Source organism: Macaca thibetana, chromosome 5, assembly GCF_024542745.1.
Source record: "Macaca thibetana thibetana isolate TM-01 chromosome 5, ASM2454274v1, whole genome shotgun sequence".
In the NCBI taxonomy this organism is placed as follows: domain Eukaryota; kingdom Metazoa; phylum Chordata; class Mammalia; order Primates; family Cercopithecidae; genus Macaca; species Macaca thibetana.
The window spans coordinates 168,895,437-168,914,449 of NC_065582.1; the positions used below are offsets into that span (position 1 = coordinate 168,895,437).

The 19,013-nt window shown below is 33.2% G+C and overlaps 1 protein-coding gene across 18 annotated transcripts in view; it reads left to right on the top strand.

The window, feature by feature from the left end:
- Positions 1-19,013, top strand: part of LCORL (ligand dependent nuclear receptor corepressor like) — a 296,483-nt gene that overhangs the window by 157,138 nt on the left and 120,332 nt on the right. For 16 of the 18 annotated variants that reach the window (XM_050791945.1, XM_050791942.1, XM_050791941.1 and 13 more), the window contains 2 exons: positions 8,658-8,723; positions 18,735-18,814. In XM_050791945.1, coding sequence (XP_050647902.1) covers positions 18,767-18,814 — 48 coding nt within the window. In that variant the 5' untranslated portion in view covers positions 8,658-8,723; positions 18,735-18,766. Of the gene's footprint in view, positions 1-8,657; positions 8,724-9,111; positions 17,073-18,734; positions 18,815-19,013 lie in introns of those variants that run through there. The other 2 variants (XM_050791943.1, XM_050791948.1) reach the window with 2 other exon arrangements.

Consider the following 19,013-nt stretch of genomic DNA (forward strand, 5'->3'; position numbering starts at 1 on the left):
TTCAGCCATACAATGCAATATTTATTGTAGTAAAGTTTAAAATATTCATACTCTAGGGTCAAGTAATCCTACTTAAAGATTTCTACTCAGTAGAAACTACCAGTCGGACAGGATAAGCCATTTATGGAAGGTTCCAATACAGCAATGTTTGTAATAACAATAACAACAAAAAAGTTATCTAGCTTTCAGTAGGGAAATGGGTAACTATGTACTTATACAAATGAACTCTATAGTATGATCAATCTTAAAGAACTATGAATTTTGGTCTTTGGAAGGGTTAAGTTATCTAAATCAGTGGTCCCTAACCTTTTTGGCAGCAGGGACCAGTTTCACGAAAGACAGGTTTTCCATGGACAGGGGCATGGTTTTGGGATGAAACTGTTCCACCTGAGATCATTAGGCATTAGATTCTCATAAGGAGTACACAATCCAGAATACTTCACAAGTGCAGTTGACAATAGGGCTCGTATTCCTGTGAGAATCTGATCTAACAGGAGGCACAGCTCAGGAGGTAATGCTTGCCCGCTGCTCACCTCCTGCTGTGTAGTCCCTTTCTTAACAGGCCACAGACTGGTACTGGTCCATGGCCCTGGGGGTTGAGGACTCATGCTCTGAATCAACCTTTCTTCTAAAAATGAAAAGTGCTGGATTTTTAAAAAGTTTCAAATGGCTAAGAATTAAAAAGACAGTTGAGAATACGCAAGCTAATTTTAGAGGTAAGTAGAAAATGAGAGGTAAAAAGCTGCTTAAGCTTGAAGTCTTTGTTAGTACCACATATTTGTGTTTTCATGGCTGTTTAAACAAGAGGATCACAATTCTAGGGCCATAGCCTGTCCAAATAGTTCTATGGGAGATCGTCTTTACATTAAGCTGTGACATCAAAGAATTATGCTTTAGGATAAACGCAAGTGGATGTAAATCATCTTGCCTTTCCCCAGTCCCAAAAGCTTGCCTTGGTGATGATCAGAGCAGGAAAAGAAAAGTAAAGGTAGAAAATATCAAATATTGAACTTGCCACAGACCAGCCCTCTAGTAGATCTGTACCCTGAGTCAATCAAGGAACTTCAAGTCATGAAATTAGTTTGAAGCAGGGATGAGTTTCCTATTAGTGTTGTAATGAATACCACAAGTTTAGTGGCACATGACAAATTTAGTATCTTACAGTTCTGGAGGTCAGAGGTCTGAAATGGGTCTCACTGGGCTATTATCAAACTGTAGGCAGGGACATGTTCCTTTATGGAAAGGTCCAGGTCAGAATCAATTTTCTTGCATTTCCCAACTTTTGCAGGCTGCTAGCATTCCATGGCATGAAGTCTTCTTTTATATCCAAAGCCAGCAGTGCTGGTTGATTCTTTCACAATTTCATCTCTCTTTTTCTGACGACTCTGCCTCCTCCTTCCCATATAAGGACCCTTGTGATTATGTTGAATCCACCAGGATAATCTTATTTTAAGGTCAGCTGATAAACAACCTTAATTCCATCTGCAGCCAGCCTGTTTCCCCCTTGCCATGTATCTTAGTTTGCTCAAGGGTACTGGGTGCTAGAACTCTCTGGGGGAGAGCACTTCCATTCTAGGCCTTAGAAAATTTGATCTTTTGAGGGCAAAAGCCAGTAGGTACTGAATTAATTACATGAAGAAACAAGGCAAGATGAGCAAGAGGCATCAGACTGCAGAAACAGACTCACTCAAGAAAAAGTATTGAAATGATTGGATACCAAGTTAATTTTTAATACTGATTTTTAAAATATTTCATATTTAAAGAAATAAATTATAGACCTAGATAACTGCAAGGTATGGAGAGCTATTAAAAAGTTTTTAAGTTTTGAAAAAACAGCATAAAGCTTGTATAAATTGTTGAAATTAACAAGTCAGAGGATGAACGTCTACCTCTGTGCATGAGGGAGTAACAGTTTGGACTTACCTTCTCCTGTAGACAGCTGGGAAACTGGACCACATATGCACAGACAGTGGAAAACAGGGAGCACAAAACTGGTCCCTGAGAATAAGGAAACTAATGATTTAGGCCATATGATCATGCCAGCTTTTTTGCTTGTAGGTAATTTGCAGATTATAGCACAGACAGGGTTGGCCTAAAAAGAGCCCAGTGGGCTTGCTGACTTAAGAAGGCAGAGATCTGCCTTTAGTGTATTGTGAGTGGCTGGAATTTATGAGGTCATTGTACCAGAACGGAGAGAGCTGCAGAGAGAAAGAGCTCAAGAAATCAGCATGCAGTGGTGCCCTTGAATCTGGCTGAAAACCAGTTCGTGTGTGTAGGGTGACATCCATAAAACCTGACAAATAACACCTTTGGGAAAGCAGTTTCTGGGACATATAATGCAAACAATTTTCAGAACTTATACAGGACTGGCAATCATTATTCAAGTTCCCACCACCCAAAGTGAAAGCAGTCATCGAAGCCAAGAAAGCTAAACTTTTGGTTTTTTTTCTTTTTGAGACAAGGTCTCGCTCTATTGTCCAGACTAGTGTGCAGTGATGTGATCATAGCTCACTTCAGACTCCCAACTCCTGGCTCAAGCATTCCTCCACTTCAGCCACCCAGTTGGCTGAGACTATAGGTGTGTGCCACCACTCTGGGCTAAGTTTTTAGATGTTTTTGTAGAGAAGGGGTCTTGCTTTGTTGGCCATGCTGGTCTCAAACTCTTGGTCTCAAGCAATCTTCTTAACCTCAGCCTCTCAAGGTCTTGGTATTATAGGCATGAGCCACTGTGCCCAGCCCTTTAAAAACCTTCCTTAAAAACCCCGAAATGAACTTTAAGTAACTTACCTTCCTGAGTAAACATGGTCTGACTCCCTTTAAAAATGGGGAACCCTGCACTCACAATATAAAATTCACAATGTCTGGCATTCAAGCAAAAGTACTAGATATGCAAAAAAGCAGAAAAATACAATTCATAATTGGGGGAAATACCATCAGTAGAAATAGAACCAGAAATAATAGATGATAGAAATTGCAAAGAAGTATATTAAAACTGCTATTAAGGTTTGCTAAGTTATGTTCAAGGACTAAAAAGATAACATGAACATAATAAGAGGGAAATGGAGGATTTAGGGTAGAAACAAATGGTTTGTGCATCAAATAGATACCAATAGAGAAACAAAAAAAAAATCAGTCCTCTCACACCATCCACAAAATGTAATCAAAATGGGCCACAGACCTAAATGTAAAATTTAAATCTCGATAACTTTTAGGAGAAAGCCTTTGCATCCTTGGGGTAAAGAAAATGATCGTTAGAGCAGAAAAAAACACTGTAAAGAAAATACTATGCAGCCATAAAAAAGGATGAGTTTGTGTCCTTTGTAGGGACATGGATGCAGCTGGAAACCATCATTCTTAGCAAACTATGACAAGAACAGAAAACCAAACACCACATGTTCTCACTCATAGGTGGGAACTGAACAATGAGATCACTTGGACTCGGGAAGGGGAACATCACACACTGGGGCCTATCATGGGGAGGGGGGAGGGGGGAGGGATTGCATTGGGAGTTATACCTGATGTAAATGACGAGTTGATGGGTGCTGACGAGTTGATGGGTGCAGCACAGCAACATGGCACAAGTATACATATGTAACAAACCTGCACGTTATGCACATGTACCCTAGAACTTAAAGTATAATAATAAAAAATTAAAAAAATTAAAAAAATAAAAATAAAATAAAAAAGAAAAAAAAAAGAAAAACTGGGTAAATTACCAAAATTAACAACTTTTGTTCTTTGAGAAACACCATTAAGAAAACAAAAATGCAAATGATAGACTAGGAGAAATATTCACAACATATATTATTAGACAAAGGAATTGTATCCAGAATATATTTAAAAACAAAATAGGAAAGGCTTTTATAATGCTATGATAAAATGTCTGACAACCCAATTAAAAATTTTGCAAATGATTTGAACAGAGGTATCTGAAGTAAGCCTGTGAAAAGATGGTCAATAGGGAAATACATATTAAAACCACATGGAGACATGAGGATATTAGAATGTTTTCTACAAATCACTCCATTTATTTATTTATTTATTTACTTATTTATAGAAAGCAAAAGAAAAACACAACTAACCAAGTGGTGATTGGGATGTGAATCAGCCATGGTAACTTTCATACATGGATGGCAGATGGCAGGAATGTAAAATGATACAATAATTTTGAAAACAGTTTAGTTTCTTAAAAAACTAAACATAATCCTACTATATAACCCTACAATTGCACTGTTAATTATTTGCACAAGAAAAATGAAAACATATATCCACCAACTTCTGAATAGATTAAAAATTGTAGTATATCTGATATAATGGAATATACTGAGAAATAAACTAGTGATAACCAGCAACAAATAAAGCTCAAAATTATTCTATTGAGTGAAAAAGACCAGCCCCCCCAAAAGAGAGTCTGTTCTGTAAGATTCGATTCTCATGAAAGTCTAGAAAATAGAAACTAATCTGCCATAGAAATCAAAATAATTCTGCAGATTTAGTGAACTCAATAAATAATCAAAATAATTCTGCAGAGTTAGTGAGCTCAACCAGGAAAACCATGCCAAGACACATAATCATCGAACTGCTGAAAATCAGTGATAAAAAGAAAATCTTAAAAGCAGTCAGAGAAAAAGGCACATTATGATGTACAGAGGAACAGGGGAAAGAAAGATTGTAAACTTGCCAGCAACTATGCAAACCACTGGACACTTAAAGCATATCTTCAGTGTGCCAAAAAAAAAAAACTGTCATCCTACAACTTTATACCCAAAACAACATTTTTTAAAAAATTGAGACAAATGATTTTGTCTTTTAAGAAAAACGGTAGCTAGTAGAGGTTTACAAACACACACAAAAAGTGACATTGTGAGTAAATTTAAAAGACTTTCTAATGTTTTAATGTATTTAAAATGTTTTTAAGTAAGTTATATATAATGAGATTTTATTCTTGCATACTATGTATTGATTCTTACATACTAAGTAGTACTATAATGTTTTAAAGTAGATGTTGAAAAGCCAAAGTGAATTTTGTAAACCTTAGGGCAAGCCCTAAAAAATCTAGAAGAGGTATAGCTATTAAGTTTATGGTGGCAACAAAATGGAATACCTCAAACTTCTCATTTAACTTAAAATAATGTTGTAGAGTGGAGAATAGGGAGGGATATATAACAGAGGAAATAAATAGCAAATAAGATGGTAGATATAAACCCAACGATTTTAATACATTCAATTTTAATGGTCTAAACACTGTCCTCAAAAAACAGATATTTTCAGACTGGATAAAAATGCAAGTTTCAACTCTGTTGTCCACAAGAAACTCAATTTGAATATAAAGACATAGGTTAAAAGTTAAAGAATTGGAAAAAAAATACGTAATGAAAATGCTGCTAATCGTAAGAAAGCTGGTGTAGCTGATATAACAGTAGACACAATAGAATTCAGAACAAGGACAAGGAGGAGCATTTTATAATGACGATGCCAATTCACAGAGGGGACATAAAATATGCAATATAAATGTACCCAATAACAGAGTATCAAAATACATGAAGGAAAATTGGCAGAAAAGGAGAAAGGCCAGAAAATCATGAGAGATAAAAGACCCAAAGAACATTATCAATCAGCTAAATCCTAATTAACATTTATAGTACATTCTTCCCAATAAGTACAGACACATTCTTTTCTGTGTTACATGGAATATTCACCAGTGTAGATCATATGCTATCCATAAATTCAGTTTCAGGAAATTTGGAATGACTGTAATGTTACAGTCATTTTTACATGTAATCTTACATGTTTTACAACCTCAAAGAATCTTGTACATTTCAATAACAGGCTAGGCCCAGTGGCTCATGTCTAATCCAAGCACTTTGGGAGGCTGAGATGGGTGGATCACCTGAGGTCAGGAGTTTGAGACCAGCCTGGCCAACATACATACATACATACATACATACATACTAAAAATACAAAAACAGCTGGGCGTGATGGCATGTGCCTTTAATCCCAGCTACTCAGGAGGCTGAGGCAGGAGAATTCGCACGTACCCAGGAGGTGGACGTTGCAGTGAGCCGAGATCGCGCCACTGCACTCCAGCCTGGGTGACGGAACGAGATTCTGTCTCAAAAAACAAAAAAAAAGAATTCAGCAAAGAGAAAGATTTCTGAACAATACCTAAATATTTGAAATTAAGCAACACATTTATATCCTATGGGTAAAATAAGGCATCACAAGGGAAATTATAAACAATTTGAGCTAAATGAAAATAAAGAGACAGTATATCACAGTTTATGGAATAGAGCTAATGTAGTGAATAGAGGGGAATTTATAGCTTTAAATGATTTTATTGGAAAAGAACAAAGGTCTCAAATCAATGATCTAGGCTTCCACCTTAAAAACTTAGAAAAATAAGTTTGAGTGACAATAAAAAATAATTAGAAAGAAGGATATAAAGAGGAAAGGGCAGAAATGAAAAACATAGAAAATGAGTGATCAAGAAAGAAAATAATTGAAATCAAAAGTTGATCTTTTGTAGAAAGATCAATAAACTTACTCAATTTTTAGTCAAGTAATCAGTGAAAAAGGAGAGAAGATACCTAAACTGGTATCAGGAATGAAAGAGGGACATGACTACAGATTCTTCAGATGTTAAAAAGGTATTAAAAGAATTTTTTGAGCAACTTTTTGCCAATAAGTGCTGTAATTTATACAAATTACCAAAACTGAATTAATAAGAAATTGATAGCCTGAATAGTTTTTTTAGTTTTAAAAACTGGGCTTACGATTAAAATTTCACCACAAAGAGAGCTCCAAGTCTGATTAATAATTAATAAATATTACAGTACACAAACTCAAAAAATGGTGAAGGTTGGATCATTTCCCAGTTTTCTTTATGAGGCCGGCATTACTCTTACCAAAACCAAGTAAAGCCATTACAGGAGAAAAGATGCTTTGGAAAGGGGTTTGGGATGTTCCAGGTAATTACTCAGAAGGTCACAAGGGTACCATTTGAGTTGATGGAAATAATTTCTGTCTTGGTTGTGTTCTTGGCAAAATGAAAGTATGGATTTTCAAAAGTTACTGAACTTTATTTTTAAAATGGATACCTTGTATTATATGAAAATTATACCTCAATAAAGTTGACTTTTTTTAAACAAAAAGATGTATTTGTCAGCAGTTTGAACCATAAGAATTTCATGAAGTGGAATTTATAGTAGAAGAAATTAACTAAAATGCAGTAAAGAAAGCCAAAGAGACATAAAATGCAGAAGAGAGTTAGTGGCATGAAGACTATAATGAGACCAACTAATACACTTTTGATCAGTCTTAGGAACTGTGTTATCAGCAACAGATGCTCACAAGTGCAGTAATATTTTTGAAGCAAGTCGATGACAGAAAAATAGAGTATCTTCTACTATAAAATAGAATAACCCTTCTATAGAAGGATTTGGGCTTAATCTGTCTGAGTCTCTACCCAGTGTGATAGCTTGCTCAGGCAGTAGGTAGTTCATTCACTTTTTTACCAGGAAATTTCTGCTCATGGGAACTAGTACTGTCATTTCACAAAAGATTTTATTTCATTACATATTTACCAAGTATCATGATAGCTACCTTACTTTGTGAAATCTAAGATATTATTAGTTGTAGGATGCATCAGTAGTTCATGTTTTATTAAATGAAAACCTGTAGCTAGTTTTTTACTATGACAGTAGATTTTAAGATGACTCTTGATTTTGGAGATGTTAATGTTTTTCAAAAGCATCTTATAACTTATAAAATATTTCTGTAGAAGTATTAATAATGTTTTATAATTTAGGAATACCACTGAGAAAATCTACTTTTTCTTTGATTTATAGGGTCTGTCATGCTGTGTTTAGTTTTTTCCTCCCAAATCCACACATGGCTTACATTAGTTCCTTTTCTTAGCTTCTCAATTATTTTGCCATCAGGATTGTATTTTTTTTTCTTTGGATGTCTGTAGTTGATTGTTGCTTAAAATTAAATATGTTACTTCAAAGTCAAAAATTGTAAAATCTTAAAACTAGTATGTCCAGAAAGTGTATTTTTGAGAAATTAATAAACTAGGGTTTTGTTAACTTGACAAGATTTTCAGTAATTTTTTTTACCTAAAATTTAGGGCAATCTATAGCAATGACCAAATTGTTGTGTTTTCATTTTTACAAGTAAGTTTAAATTGTATGCATCATATATTTAACAGAAAGATTTCTCCCTATTGACACTCATATACTCATTCTTGTAATTGATGTTAAAGATGCTATTTTTTTGTATTTACTTTTTTAACACAAATGTAAACAATTATAATACATGGTCTTCTAATTATTCTTCCCCTCTCTACAAGATTATTACATACAAAATCTGCCCATAATATTTTACCCAGGAATATTTCTAAATGATAAAGTTGTTTAGTTGTTTTAGTAGTGAATATTTGCATTTTGATATTTTAATTTCTTTACAGTCATGTAATTTCTGGTAGTCATTGTGTGACTGTTATATTGTATATTGCCTAGTTCAGCTTAATGCAGCTAGAGGAAAAATACTTCTGATATGTTAAATTAATTTGCTGATTGATATAGAGTTTATGACTTTAAATTATAAAACATAACTTTTCTAGTAGTTAATATACTTTTCTCTCTTTAAAAACACAGGTTTTGAGAGTATTTTAGAAGGGCTTTATGGACCACGGCTACGAAGAGACCTCAGTTTATTTGAAGGTAATTTTTGAAATTTTATTTAAAAATTGTCATTTCCTATTCTATTTTAAAAATGAAAAATTGTTGTTCTATACTAACTTTATATTAAACATGAATTTATGATCCTATTTAATTAGAAAATATTTTAAAATTAATAAAGTAATCCAGATTTTTTTATTACATATCATATTTTTAAAAAATTTTGTATACTAAATCGAAATAGAAAATAAAGCTTGTTTGGGGGTCAGTGATGTAATTTTTGTTGTTTTATAAATTCCATGCCCTAACTTATTCTTAAATAAGATTTTTTTAAAAGTTAATTAAATTAATTGAGTTAGGTAATTGCTTAATCAAATTATTAAACTTTAATTGAATTATTTGATTCAATTTAAGTAAATGTTCAATTGAATAATTGCTTTCTAAAAAGCTATCACCCAAATTTTCACTTTTGTTTGTTCTTTTAATATTTTTCTTAGTGAAACACTTGTGAATATTGGGAAGGAAGAAACAATGGCTAAGTGAACTAATATACATTGACTTCCTTTTATTTGTTTTTGTTAGGACATCTCTTTCTAATATCTGAAGAGCTAGAGTTGTAAAACATTTTTTAAATGAGGAATTTATAGAAAATATTGAGTAGGGCCGGGCGTGGTGGCTCAAGCCTGTAATCCTAGCACTTTGGGAGGCCGAGACAGGCGGATCACCAGGTCAGGAGATGGAGACCATACTGGCTAACACGGGGAAACCCGTCTCTACTAAAAAAAATACAAAAAAACTAGCTGGGCGTGGTGGTGGGCGCCTGTAGTCCCAGCTACTCGGGAGGCTGAGGCAGGAGAATGGCGTAAACCCGGGAGGCAGAGCTAGCAGTGGGCTGAGATCCGGCCACTGCATTCCAGCCTGGGTGACAGAGTGAGACTCTGTCTCAAAAAAAAAAAAAAAGAAAATATTGAGTAGAAGTCAGGAGATTAATTTTTTCTAGTCACTTAAACCTGTAAGATCAACGTATTTCTAACCTATAAACTTGGCTCTTCACTGGCATAGTTTTCAAAAATAAGTAGAGCCTTTGTTGCTATTGTTCAAAGGAGAAGTGTCCTTGGTAGTGATATTGTAGTAATGATGCTAATATTTAATCAATTAAAAAATTTTTTAACTTAATGTGAATACATTTCTACTAGGCATGACCTGCTTTGATTTTCTTTCCAGCTATCATATCCAAGGGATATTACTAAGCAGTAACTTACAAGATTTTCTTAATTTCTTAATATAAATTTTAAATATTAAGTACAATTTATTATTTTAGGATTAGATTGTGTTTCCAAAGTGTTACATCCTGCTTGTAAATTTTTTTGTATAATTACCATCATATTTTATACAATTTAGGCCAAAGAGCAAGTTTACTATCAGATTGAAAGTAATTTATTTTTAATGATAAAATCTAATGCTTTTAAAGTATGGTTGGGAAAAAGGATTTTCTGTGTATATGCAATTTTGAGCTCCTGTGTATTACTAGTACACCCATTCTGAAAAAGTTTTATCAATAAATATTCAAAGCTTAAAAAAAACATAACTACACTGTATTTTTAGGTATCACAAGAAAATAATCAGATAAGTACGCAAAAGATGTATTCTATATAAGGCTGCTCATTATAGTTCATTTAAAGTTGTTTCCAGTTTTTTTTCTATTACGTATTTAAAAAGGGGCTATTTAATATTTTATGTTTATAATTGGGATATATGCAGGTATTAACAGTTTTGTTGAGTTTATTAATGACGTGGAAGGATTGTTAGACTCAAGAAAAGCAAGTGCAGTATATATATAATGTATATTGACTCATTCTATTTTTGTAAACAAAACAAAAACTGAAAAAGAAAGTATGTATGTTTTCATTGCAAATGGACTAGAAAGAAGAGACACCAACATGTTTGTCGTGGTTATATTTGAAGTATGGATTATGCATAGTTTTGGTTTCCTTTTATATATGTGGCTTTTTCCAAAATCAAAAATGTATTATATAATTTTTAAAATGTGAAAATTATGAAACTCTTAAAAAGCACACTTTGCATTTTTCTTACTGAAACTCTTACCAGTATTGGAAAGGGAGGTCTATGGCTGACTAAGATCGTTATCTATTTTTACCAACAATTAGTTTTTTCAGTGATTTTGATCATATTATATGTGTAATGCTAGTGTGGAATATCAGATGAACTTTATCCGATATTTTAATTTACAGAACCATAAAGGAAATAGAATTTTATTTGGGTTCTCATATGTGTAAACACTTTCTTTCACATATAACCTGTGTTTTCTTAAACTGTCCTTGGAATGGGAATGAGATCTTCCAAGAATATAGGAACATAGCATGTTTTCAGTCTTTCCCATGAGGTTTTCAAAGAACTTGTGGATTATCTTAAATGTATTGCAACAGCTTTAAGGCCTTTGAGGTTCTCAAACCTTGAAGACAAGGCATTAAACCTTGTATTCGTAGCAACTAGTCAGTGCTCAAAAGTGTCTTTATTGCCCATTGAAGCCCTCGGGCTCCTGGCTGCTGTTGGGCAATGTAGGTTACAGGTTTGCAGCTGTTATGTTCTATTGCTCATGATACAGGCAGCCTGGAACTCAGATTGCCACTCCAGGAAATACTACCTTGTGTATTCAGAGTTTTATATTTTACATTATACTGTTCGTTATTTATTATAGCCACCTCTTCCAAAGGCTGCAGCTCAGATACTCTTGGAAGCTTTTTGATCTGTGATGTAATTGCAATACCACATAAACAGGTTAGCTCTTTTATAGCTTGTTTGGAAATGTAGAGCACAAGGGGAGAACATTTTTGTAGATATATCTGAAATTTTGGAGTACAATTCATTTACAAAATGAGTAGTGTTGGTGTAGATTTTCTGCTTTGTTTTTTGAATGAGCAATTTCTGGATCTTGTATCTGGTCAGTTTTATGTGCTGTCGTTACCTTCCACCATACTATGGTACTTTCCATTCTACCGAGACACAAAGTATCACTAAGGATCCTTCTCTTTTTTGTATAAATACATGTTTTAAGTTAAGGAAGTGATAGTGGTGATGGTGGGAGTAGTTAGAAGTTTACTGCTCATCTTTATTAATGTTGAGCAGGGTAATTCAGTTTTGAATCACAAAGCTGAAAGTACATATGAAAGATATCCCAACAAAATATTATCAGTCAGATGGAACGATAGCCATGCACAACATGACTTTAAGGGTGGAGACTCCAAAATGTACCCATTCCAGTGTTTTATTATTCTTTTGGCTTAAGAGAGCTTTTTTTCTGAAATCTCTTAATTTTAATCATTTCTTATTTTAACGTAGTTTTGCACTGAATTAAATATTTTTGTCTGAAATATTTAAACAATGCTAATTTTAGTTTAACCAGTTTTTCTGCTGAGTTTACGAATGAACAAAGGAAAAATCTAAAGAATCAAGAATTTAACCCATGCTTGATGTTTCTTCAGCCATCCTTCAAGATAATATAATTCTTGTATATTCTTGTATATTATCCTAAGTTCTTTTTAGTTATAAAATTAAATACATATTATATACATTTAAGTTAAATATACTTTTAGTTTGCAAACCTACTCTTTTCTCTTGAAAAATATATTCTAAAGTTCATCCTACTACCTTAAAAATCAACTTTGGCACAGCGTTTTAAAGGTAAAGACTTCTTACATGCTCTTGTTTTGAGAGGTTTACATTTTAATTTTTGAATTTGATTCACAACCGCCTCCAGATTAAGTGGTTTTGAAAGAAACTTTTGAGTGCTGCTTATTTTTAATTTGTTAGAAACAAAATCTCCTTTAGTCTGTCTTGTGACTGTCCTTATGAAGAAAGCATAACTATTCTCTTTTTGGAGTGAGGTCTCCAAGGAAGTCACAAACTTCACACATTTGTGTACTTTTAGAAAAGTTCCCAGTACTCTATGCCTGTCTTGCTCCTCCATCTACCCTAACTGCACTTCTGCCATCATAGGACTTTTTAAGCAAAAATTACTCGTTTCCTGCCTTAATCTTTTATGTCTTACTGGTAGGCCAGTTTCTTTCATCTTGTTGGGGGAAGGGGTCATCTGATTTTATATACTTGGCTATGTTTATTTACAAAAATATGAATAGAATGTATGTCGCATGAACCTCAATGCATTATGGCTGTGGAAACTGATAAATGCTTACTGTTTTTTCTCTAGGTGTGGCAACATACCAAAGGCATTATTTGTATCAGAGATTTGCAAGTTACAGCATGTGGGCTAAATCCAGCTTGTTGATTGTTTTTGAATGGCTTATGAACTAAAAGTGGTTCTTACATGGTTAAAAAAGTTAATATTTCATGAAAATTATATGAAGTTCAAGTTTAATTTTTCAATTAATGAAGTTTTATTGTACGTAGTCTCACTCATTCTGTGACTATGGCTGCTTTTATACTATAATGATGGAATTAAGTAGTTGTGAAGAGACCGTATGGCTTGCAAAACCTAAAATATTTACTATTTGGCTGTTTATAGAAAAGGTTTGCCGACTCCTGACTTGTAACACTGAAATTTAATATGCTTGGCTTAATATCATTTGTTCTACCTGTTAACACTATGGAGACAACAAAACTACTTTTTAATAACATTTGTTTGATGAAATATTTTCAATGCTTATTTTGTGTTAGATGCTGTGATTAGCAGTAAGGAATAAAAGGTGCGTAAGTAAAATCTCTTCTTACTAGGAACTCATGGCCTAGTATTTACTGAGAAGTTGATAGTTTTCTAATATGAATTGGTGGTTATTTATATTATATAATTAAAACCAGAGAATTTAATGCTATTTTATTATTAGTTACAAATTATATTAGCCCTTATCACATATGTATGTTTAAGTTGGTGCAAATGTAATCGTGATTTTTGCCATTACTTTTAACATTCGAAAGTAATGTCAATAAAAAGTAATGGCAAATGGCTGGGTGCAGTGGCTCACGCCTGTAATCTCAGCATTTTGGGAGGCCGAGGCAGGCAGATCACTTGAGGTCAGGAGCTTGAGACCAGCCTGGCCAACATGGTGAAACCCCATCTCTACTAAAAATACAAAAATTAGCCAGGCGTAATGGCGGGTGCCTATAATCCCAGCTGTTCAGGAGGCTGAGGCAGGAGAATCGTTTGAACCTGGGAGGCGGGCGGAGGTTGCAGTGAGCCGAGGTTGTGCCACTGCACTCCAGCCTGGGTGACAGAGTGGAACTCCGTCTCAAAAAAAAAAAAAGTAATGGCAAATGGCAAATAAATCTAAAGGCAGAAACTGCGATTACCTTTCCACCAACCTGGTATTTGATACACACTTATCTGAGGTAAAGACTTACCTGAGTATAGTCATCATAATGCTTGTAATACAAAGACTGGAGAAACAGGCTAAATATTCAGTAATAAGATTTGGCTAAATAAATTGTAGTGCATCTTTTTGATGGACTATACTTAACCAAAAATTACTTTGAGTATGGGAAATATTTGTGGTAAATAAGCATAAAGGTATAATATTATTTTAATTTTTTAAACTAAAATATTTTAGAGCAATTTTAAATTTACAGAAAAAAATTGAGTAGAAAGTACAGTTTCCATGTACTCTCTTTCCTCTGCCTTCAGGTCCGTGTATATTAGCACATTTTGTGAACCAATTAATATATTATTATTAACAAAATTCCACAGTTTACATTAGGGTCACTCTTTGTGTGTTGTGCAGTTTTATGGGTTTTGCCTAATGCACAGTGCGGTTAATCCATCATTATAGTATCAGACACGGTGCATATTGCTGCCAAAAAATGTCTCCTAAACTCTACCTAGTCATACCTCCCACTTCCCCAAACCTGTGGCAAACGCTAATCAGATTCTTATGGTCTCTAAAGTTTTGTCTTTTTTAGAATGTCATATAGTTGGAATCATACAGTATGTAGCTTCTGAAGATTTGCTTCTTTCACTTAGAAGTGTGCATTTAAGGGTCCTCTATTACTTTTCATGTCTATTTATTGCTGAATAATACTGCCTTGTATAGATGTACCCACAGTTTGCTTATTCATTCACCTATTGAAACACATCTTGCTCACTTTCAAGATTTTCCTATTAGGAATAAGGCTTCTGTAAACACTCACAGGCAAATTTTTTTGTGGACAAAATGTTTCAACTCATTTGGATAAATATTTAGGAGTGACATTGATAGACTATGTTTAGTTTTGTAAGAAACTGTAAGGGTATCTTCAGTGGTAACTGTACCATTTTGCATTCCCACCCACAATGAATGAAAGTTCCTATTGCTCCACATCCTCACCAATATTTGATGTCAGTGTTTTGGATTTTAACCATTCTAACAGGTATATAGTGGTATTTCATTGCCTTAATTTGCAGTTTCGTAATGACATGGTATTCAGCATCTTTTCATATGCTTAGTTCCCACTACGTATCTTCTTGGGTGATGTATCTATTCAGACAGAGTTTGATATTTGGACAATGATGGGTTCATAGAGTAAGTGAAGAAATATTTCCCTTGCTGCTGTTGTTAGAGACAGATTGTATGGAAATCATCTGGGTTGGTGGTTTCTGTTTCAGAAGATTTTTAATTATTAATTTCTTTAATAGATATAGGGCTGTTGAGGTTATCTATCTTACCTTGTGTGAGATTTGGTAGTTTGTGTTGTCTGAGGAATTGGTCCATTTTATTTAAAGTTGTCAAGTTTGTAAGCATGATGTTGTTCATAATACTCATTTATTATCCTTATAATGTCCATAGGATCAATGTGATGGCCAGTCTTTCATTTCCAATATTAAAACTTTGTGTTTTCTCTTTTTTTTCTTGATTGGCTAGCCAGACTTGGCTGGAGGTTTATTAATTTTACTGACTTTTTTCCCCAATGAACCAGCTGATCCTAGTTTTTTAAGTGGCATAAAATATAAACTAGAAGAATCTATAGCAAAATGTTAATCATTGTCTATGGATGATGGGATTATGAATAACTTTTCTCCTTTGTACTTTTCAATATAATTAATACGTAATTTCATAATGAAAAATTAGTTTTTAGTTGTATCGCCTGCTGATCAGTATCTTTCCCTCAGACCAACATAATTATAACCAGTGTTTCATGATCTTCATGAAAAATCTAGCTCAGTATTCTTCTTTTTCATTTTTCGCTGAACTTTGTCTTTGGAAACACTAAATTTACAGCCTATGGATAAAGGGACCAAAAAGCATTAAAACACTCAAAAATTATTTATTAATAGGTTATTTAGAAGAAAATAAAAATAACATCTGTTGAGGTGTTTTACACATGCTTTAATTTTTACTACAACTTTAACATGCAATGATTATTCTCTTTTTCAAACAAAGAATCTAAAACTCAAGAGAAATTAACTTGCCTGACTGAGGCTACATGAGTATGTGGAAAAGCCACAAAAAGTTCAGTACTAGGGTTCTCCTATTTCAAAATCTGGATTAGATAAAATGATTCAAGGCAGATTTTAACTATAAGAGTATATATCCATGGTGGAAAGGTTGATCTTTGTCATTCATTAACTATTAGTTTTCATTATGACATCACCTTTTACTAATGAAGCTATTTCTGTGAGATATATAATTTAACCTTTTTTGAGTTTATGCATTACAGTTTCTAAAAGAGAAATAACATCTTTTAGAGATGAGTATCTTATTCATTGTTTGAGATATTAAAATGAATGTTTTATTTCAGCATTTATTTAGTTTTTAATGACATGAAAGATAACCTGGGGAGAGTGAAAATCTGGCCTAGAGTTGATTTTTCAAAAGCTATTTTCACATATAGAAAAATTTATCCCACCAAACATCATTTGTCTGGCTTAAAATAAAAAGTTAATATAGAAAGAGTGATTAAATATTTGTAAGTAAAGCTGTACATTTTGAACTCAGAAAAATTTAATGGTCTTTATATTCAATTGATTATTGATTGCCATTTATTTGACTGTGTAAGCATTTGTTATAATTTACATTTTCTTGAAGAATTCCTAAAATATCTAAAATAAGTGACAATCTCGGCATGCCTTGATACTATCTTAAAACTGGCAATTGTCTTAATCTAAAATTGTTGGCCCTTGAGCCAGGATGTTTATCACTGAAACTTTATGAAACCTTATAGCTATTTTTTAAAAATACCCCTTCCTGAAGCCTACAAGCTGTTTTCCAAAAATTAATGAGACACTGATTTAAAAAAAGAAAAAAAAAAGGCAGTAAGATTTCCTTGACCTATCAAAATTATGTTATGCTTGGCATGTGAATCATGTTTTTGGCACAGCAGTTCCAAAACAACTCCAGAATCTTACATGCTTATGGATGATCTGGTTCAGCTGGACTCCAGGCGGTGAGTGGGGAATAACGTTTTCACATGAGTGTTAGGTCCCAAGTTCCTCTTATGTTGTATGGTGATTCTGTCCTAGTGAGGGGGTAAAAATTTGAAACCTACGTAAGCCTACATAGCTACAGTTCTATAGGAGCTGGGTTTTTAATTATATAGAATGTTGAAACTTTTTGATTTGTCAGATTTTACAGAAAGTGACCAGTTTTCTTAATGAAAATTTAAGTAAAATCTTTCTATAAACTGACCTTATTAAATATACCTACAATGATATAGGATTAAAAAATAATGACTGGTAATTCTATCTTGTTTATAACTGGCTTTTGTATGGTGCTTCATAGTTTATAAAGTATTTTTACATTTTTTCATTTAATCCATAAGTTAGGTGATGTGATCCTTATTCACATATGAGGTAATTAAAACAACTTTGTGGCTTGAAAAGCTTAAACTAGTAAGTGGGATTCCACCCCACATTTTCAGAAACTTCAAATCTAGTTATCTTTCCATTACCCTACGCTGCATCTTAGTTCCCATTCGCTGCTCTAAGTTTATGTAGATATTAGTAATATATTTGTGTACTACTGCAGCAATTAAAGGGAGTTGTTACTATATTCTTTATATTCCAACATATTATCTTTTCTGATCAATGTTTCGGGGTTGATTTGGGGGACTCCTAGCTACTGATCCCAACTAGTATTTATTCATTATCATTCCAAAAAAGAAAAACTTTATTTTCCGTGCATTTTAGCAGAGACAAGTATTCAACTTCATTATATATTTCAAAAGTATGAAAATTGCGGTAATAGACCAGTGTTTTTCAAATTAGTTGCAGTATAACTGCCTTAGATGGTAATGATTTTGTGTTTGAGATTCTGCATATGAATTTATTTGGGAATAGCAATTGGGGAGAGTTTCTGCTGTAAGGGTTAAGTTTTAAAATCATGTCTATGCCAAATATATTTAGGATGACAATGTTATTATGCCTTCATAAAATTCAGTAGGAACCATTTTTGTTTTCCAGAAATTCTCTAATATATTACAACAGTTGGAATGTAAGGAGTATTCTTCTGGGGAAAAAAATTCATGTTTTATATTAAATAATACACTTATTTGTTTACCTGATTTTTACTCTTAATTCTTGTAACAAAGCCTTTAAACAAGATAATAAAAAACCGTTCTGACTTTTGAGCTATAGACTTTTACTTGTTTTCTTGGGCATCATTCCATTTTCTGAAATCTGTGGGCTTTTCTGGTGCTTTCTTCTATTTCTCTATTTTATGTTGTCTTTCATGGTGTGCAAAGTTTATTTCCTCCAGATATCTCCCCCTTTGTTCTGATTTCTTTCATAGCAAAAATAAAATTAAAGCACAATGATAAGTTGACTCTTTCAGAAAGTTAGATGACATTTAAAACCCTATTGTTGGAAAATTGTTAATTTATAACCAGCTCATTGTTCTTGCTATTTTGTCCCATAATAGTGCAGATTACTCTCCTTACAGCCTTCTCTGTTTATTTCTAGATGTCATGAGTTTAATTTTAAAGTTAGTTCTTCTCCCCTTACTGTTAGTTTTTTAAAAATTATTATGTGAGCCATTGCTGTGGAGAGTGGTAATTTTATTTGTTTTAATAAAGTTAGTATATTTAATGAATTTTTTCCCTCTTTTAAAGACTGTGAACCAGAAGAGCTGACTGACTGGTCTATGGATGAAAAATGTTCATTTTGTAACCTACAGAGAGAAGCAGTCAGTGTAAGTTTTAGTGCTATGAAATTATCTTTAAACTAATGCACAATTGTAACACAGTTTTTTTTAAAATCTCAATTTGTTTTGAAAATTTGTGACTCACAGTGGAAGTTTAAATATTTGATTTTGGTAAATGAAAATAATATTTTAAAGTCTTATGTTAGAAATCTAACATTTAGCTTAACTTGCAGGTGAAAATCCTAGA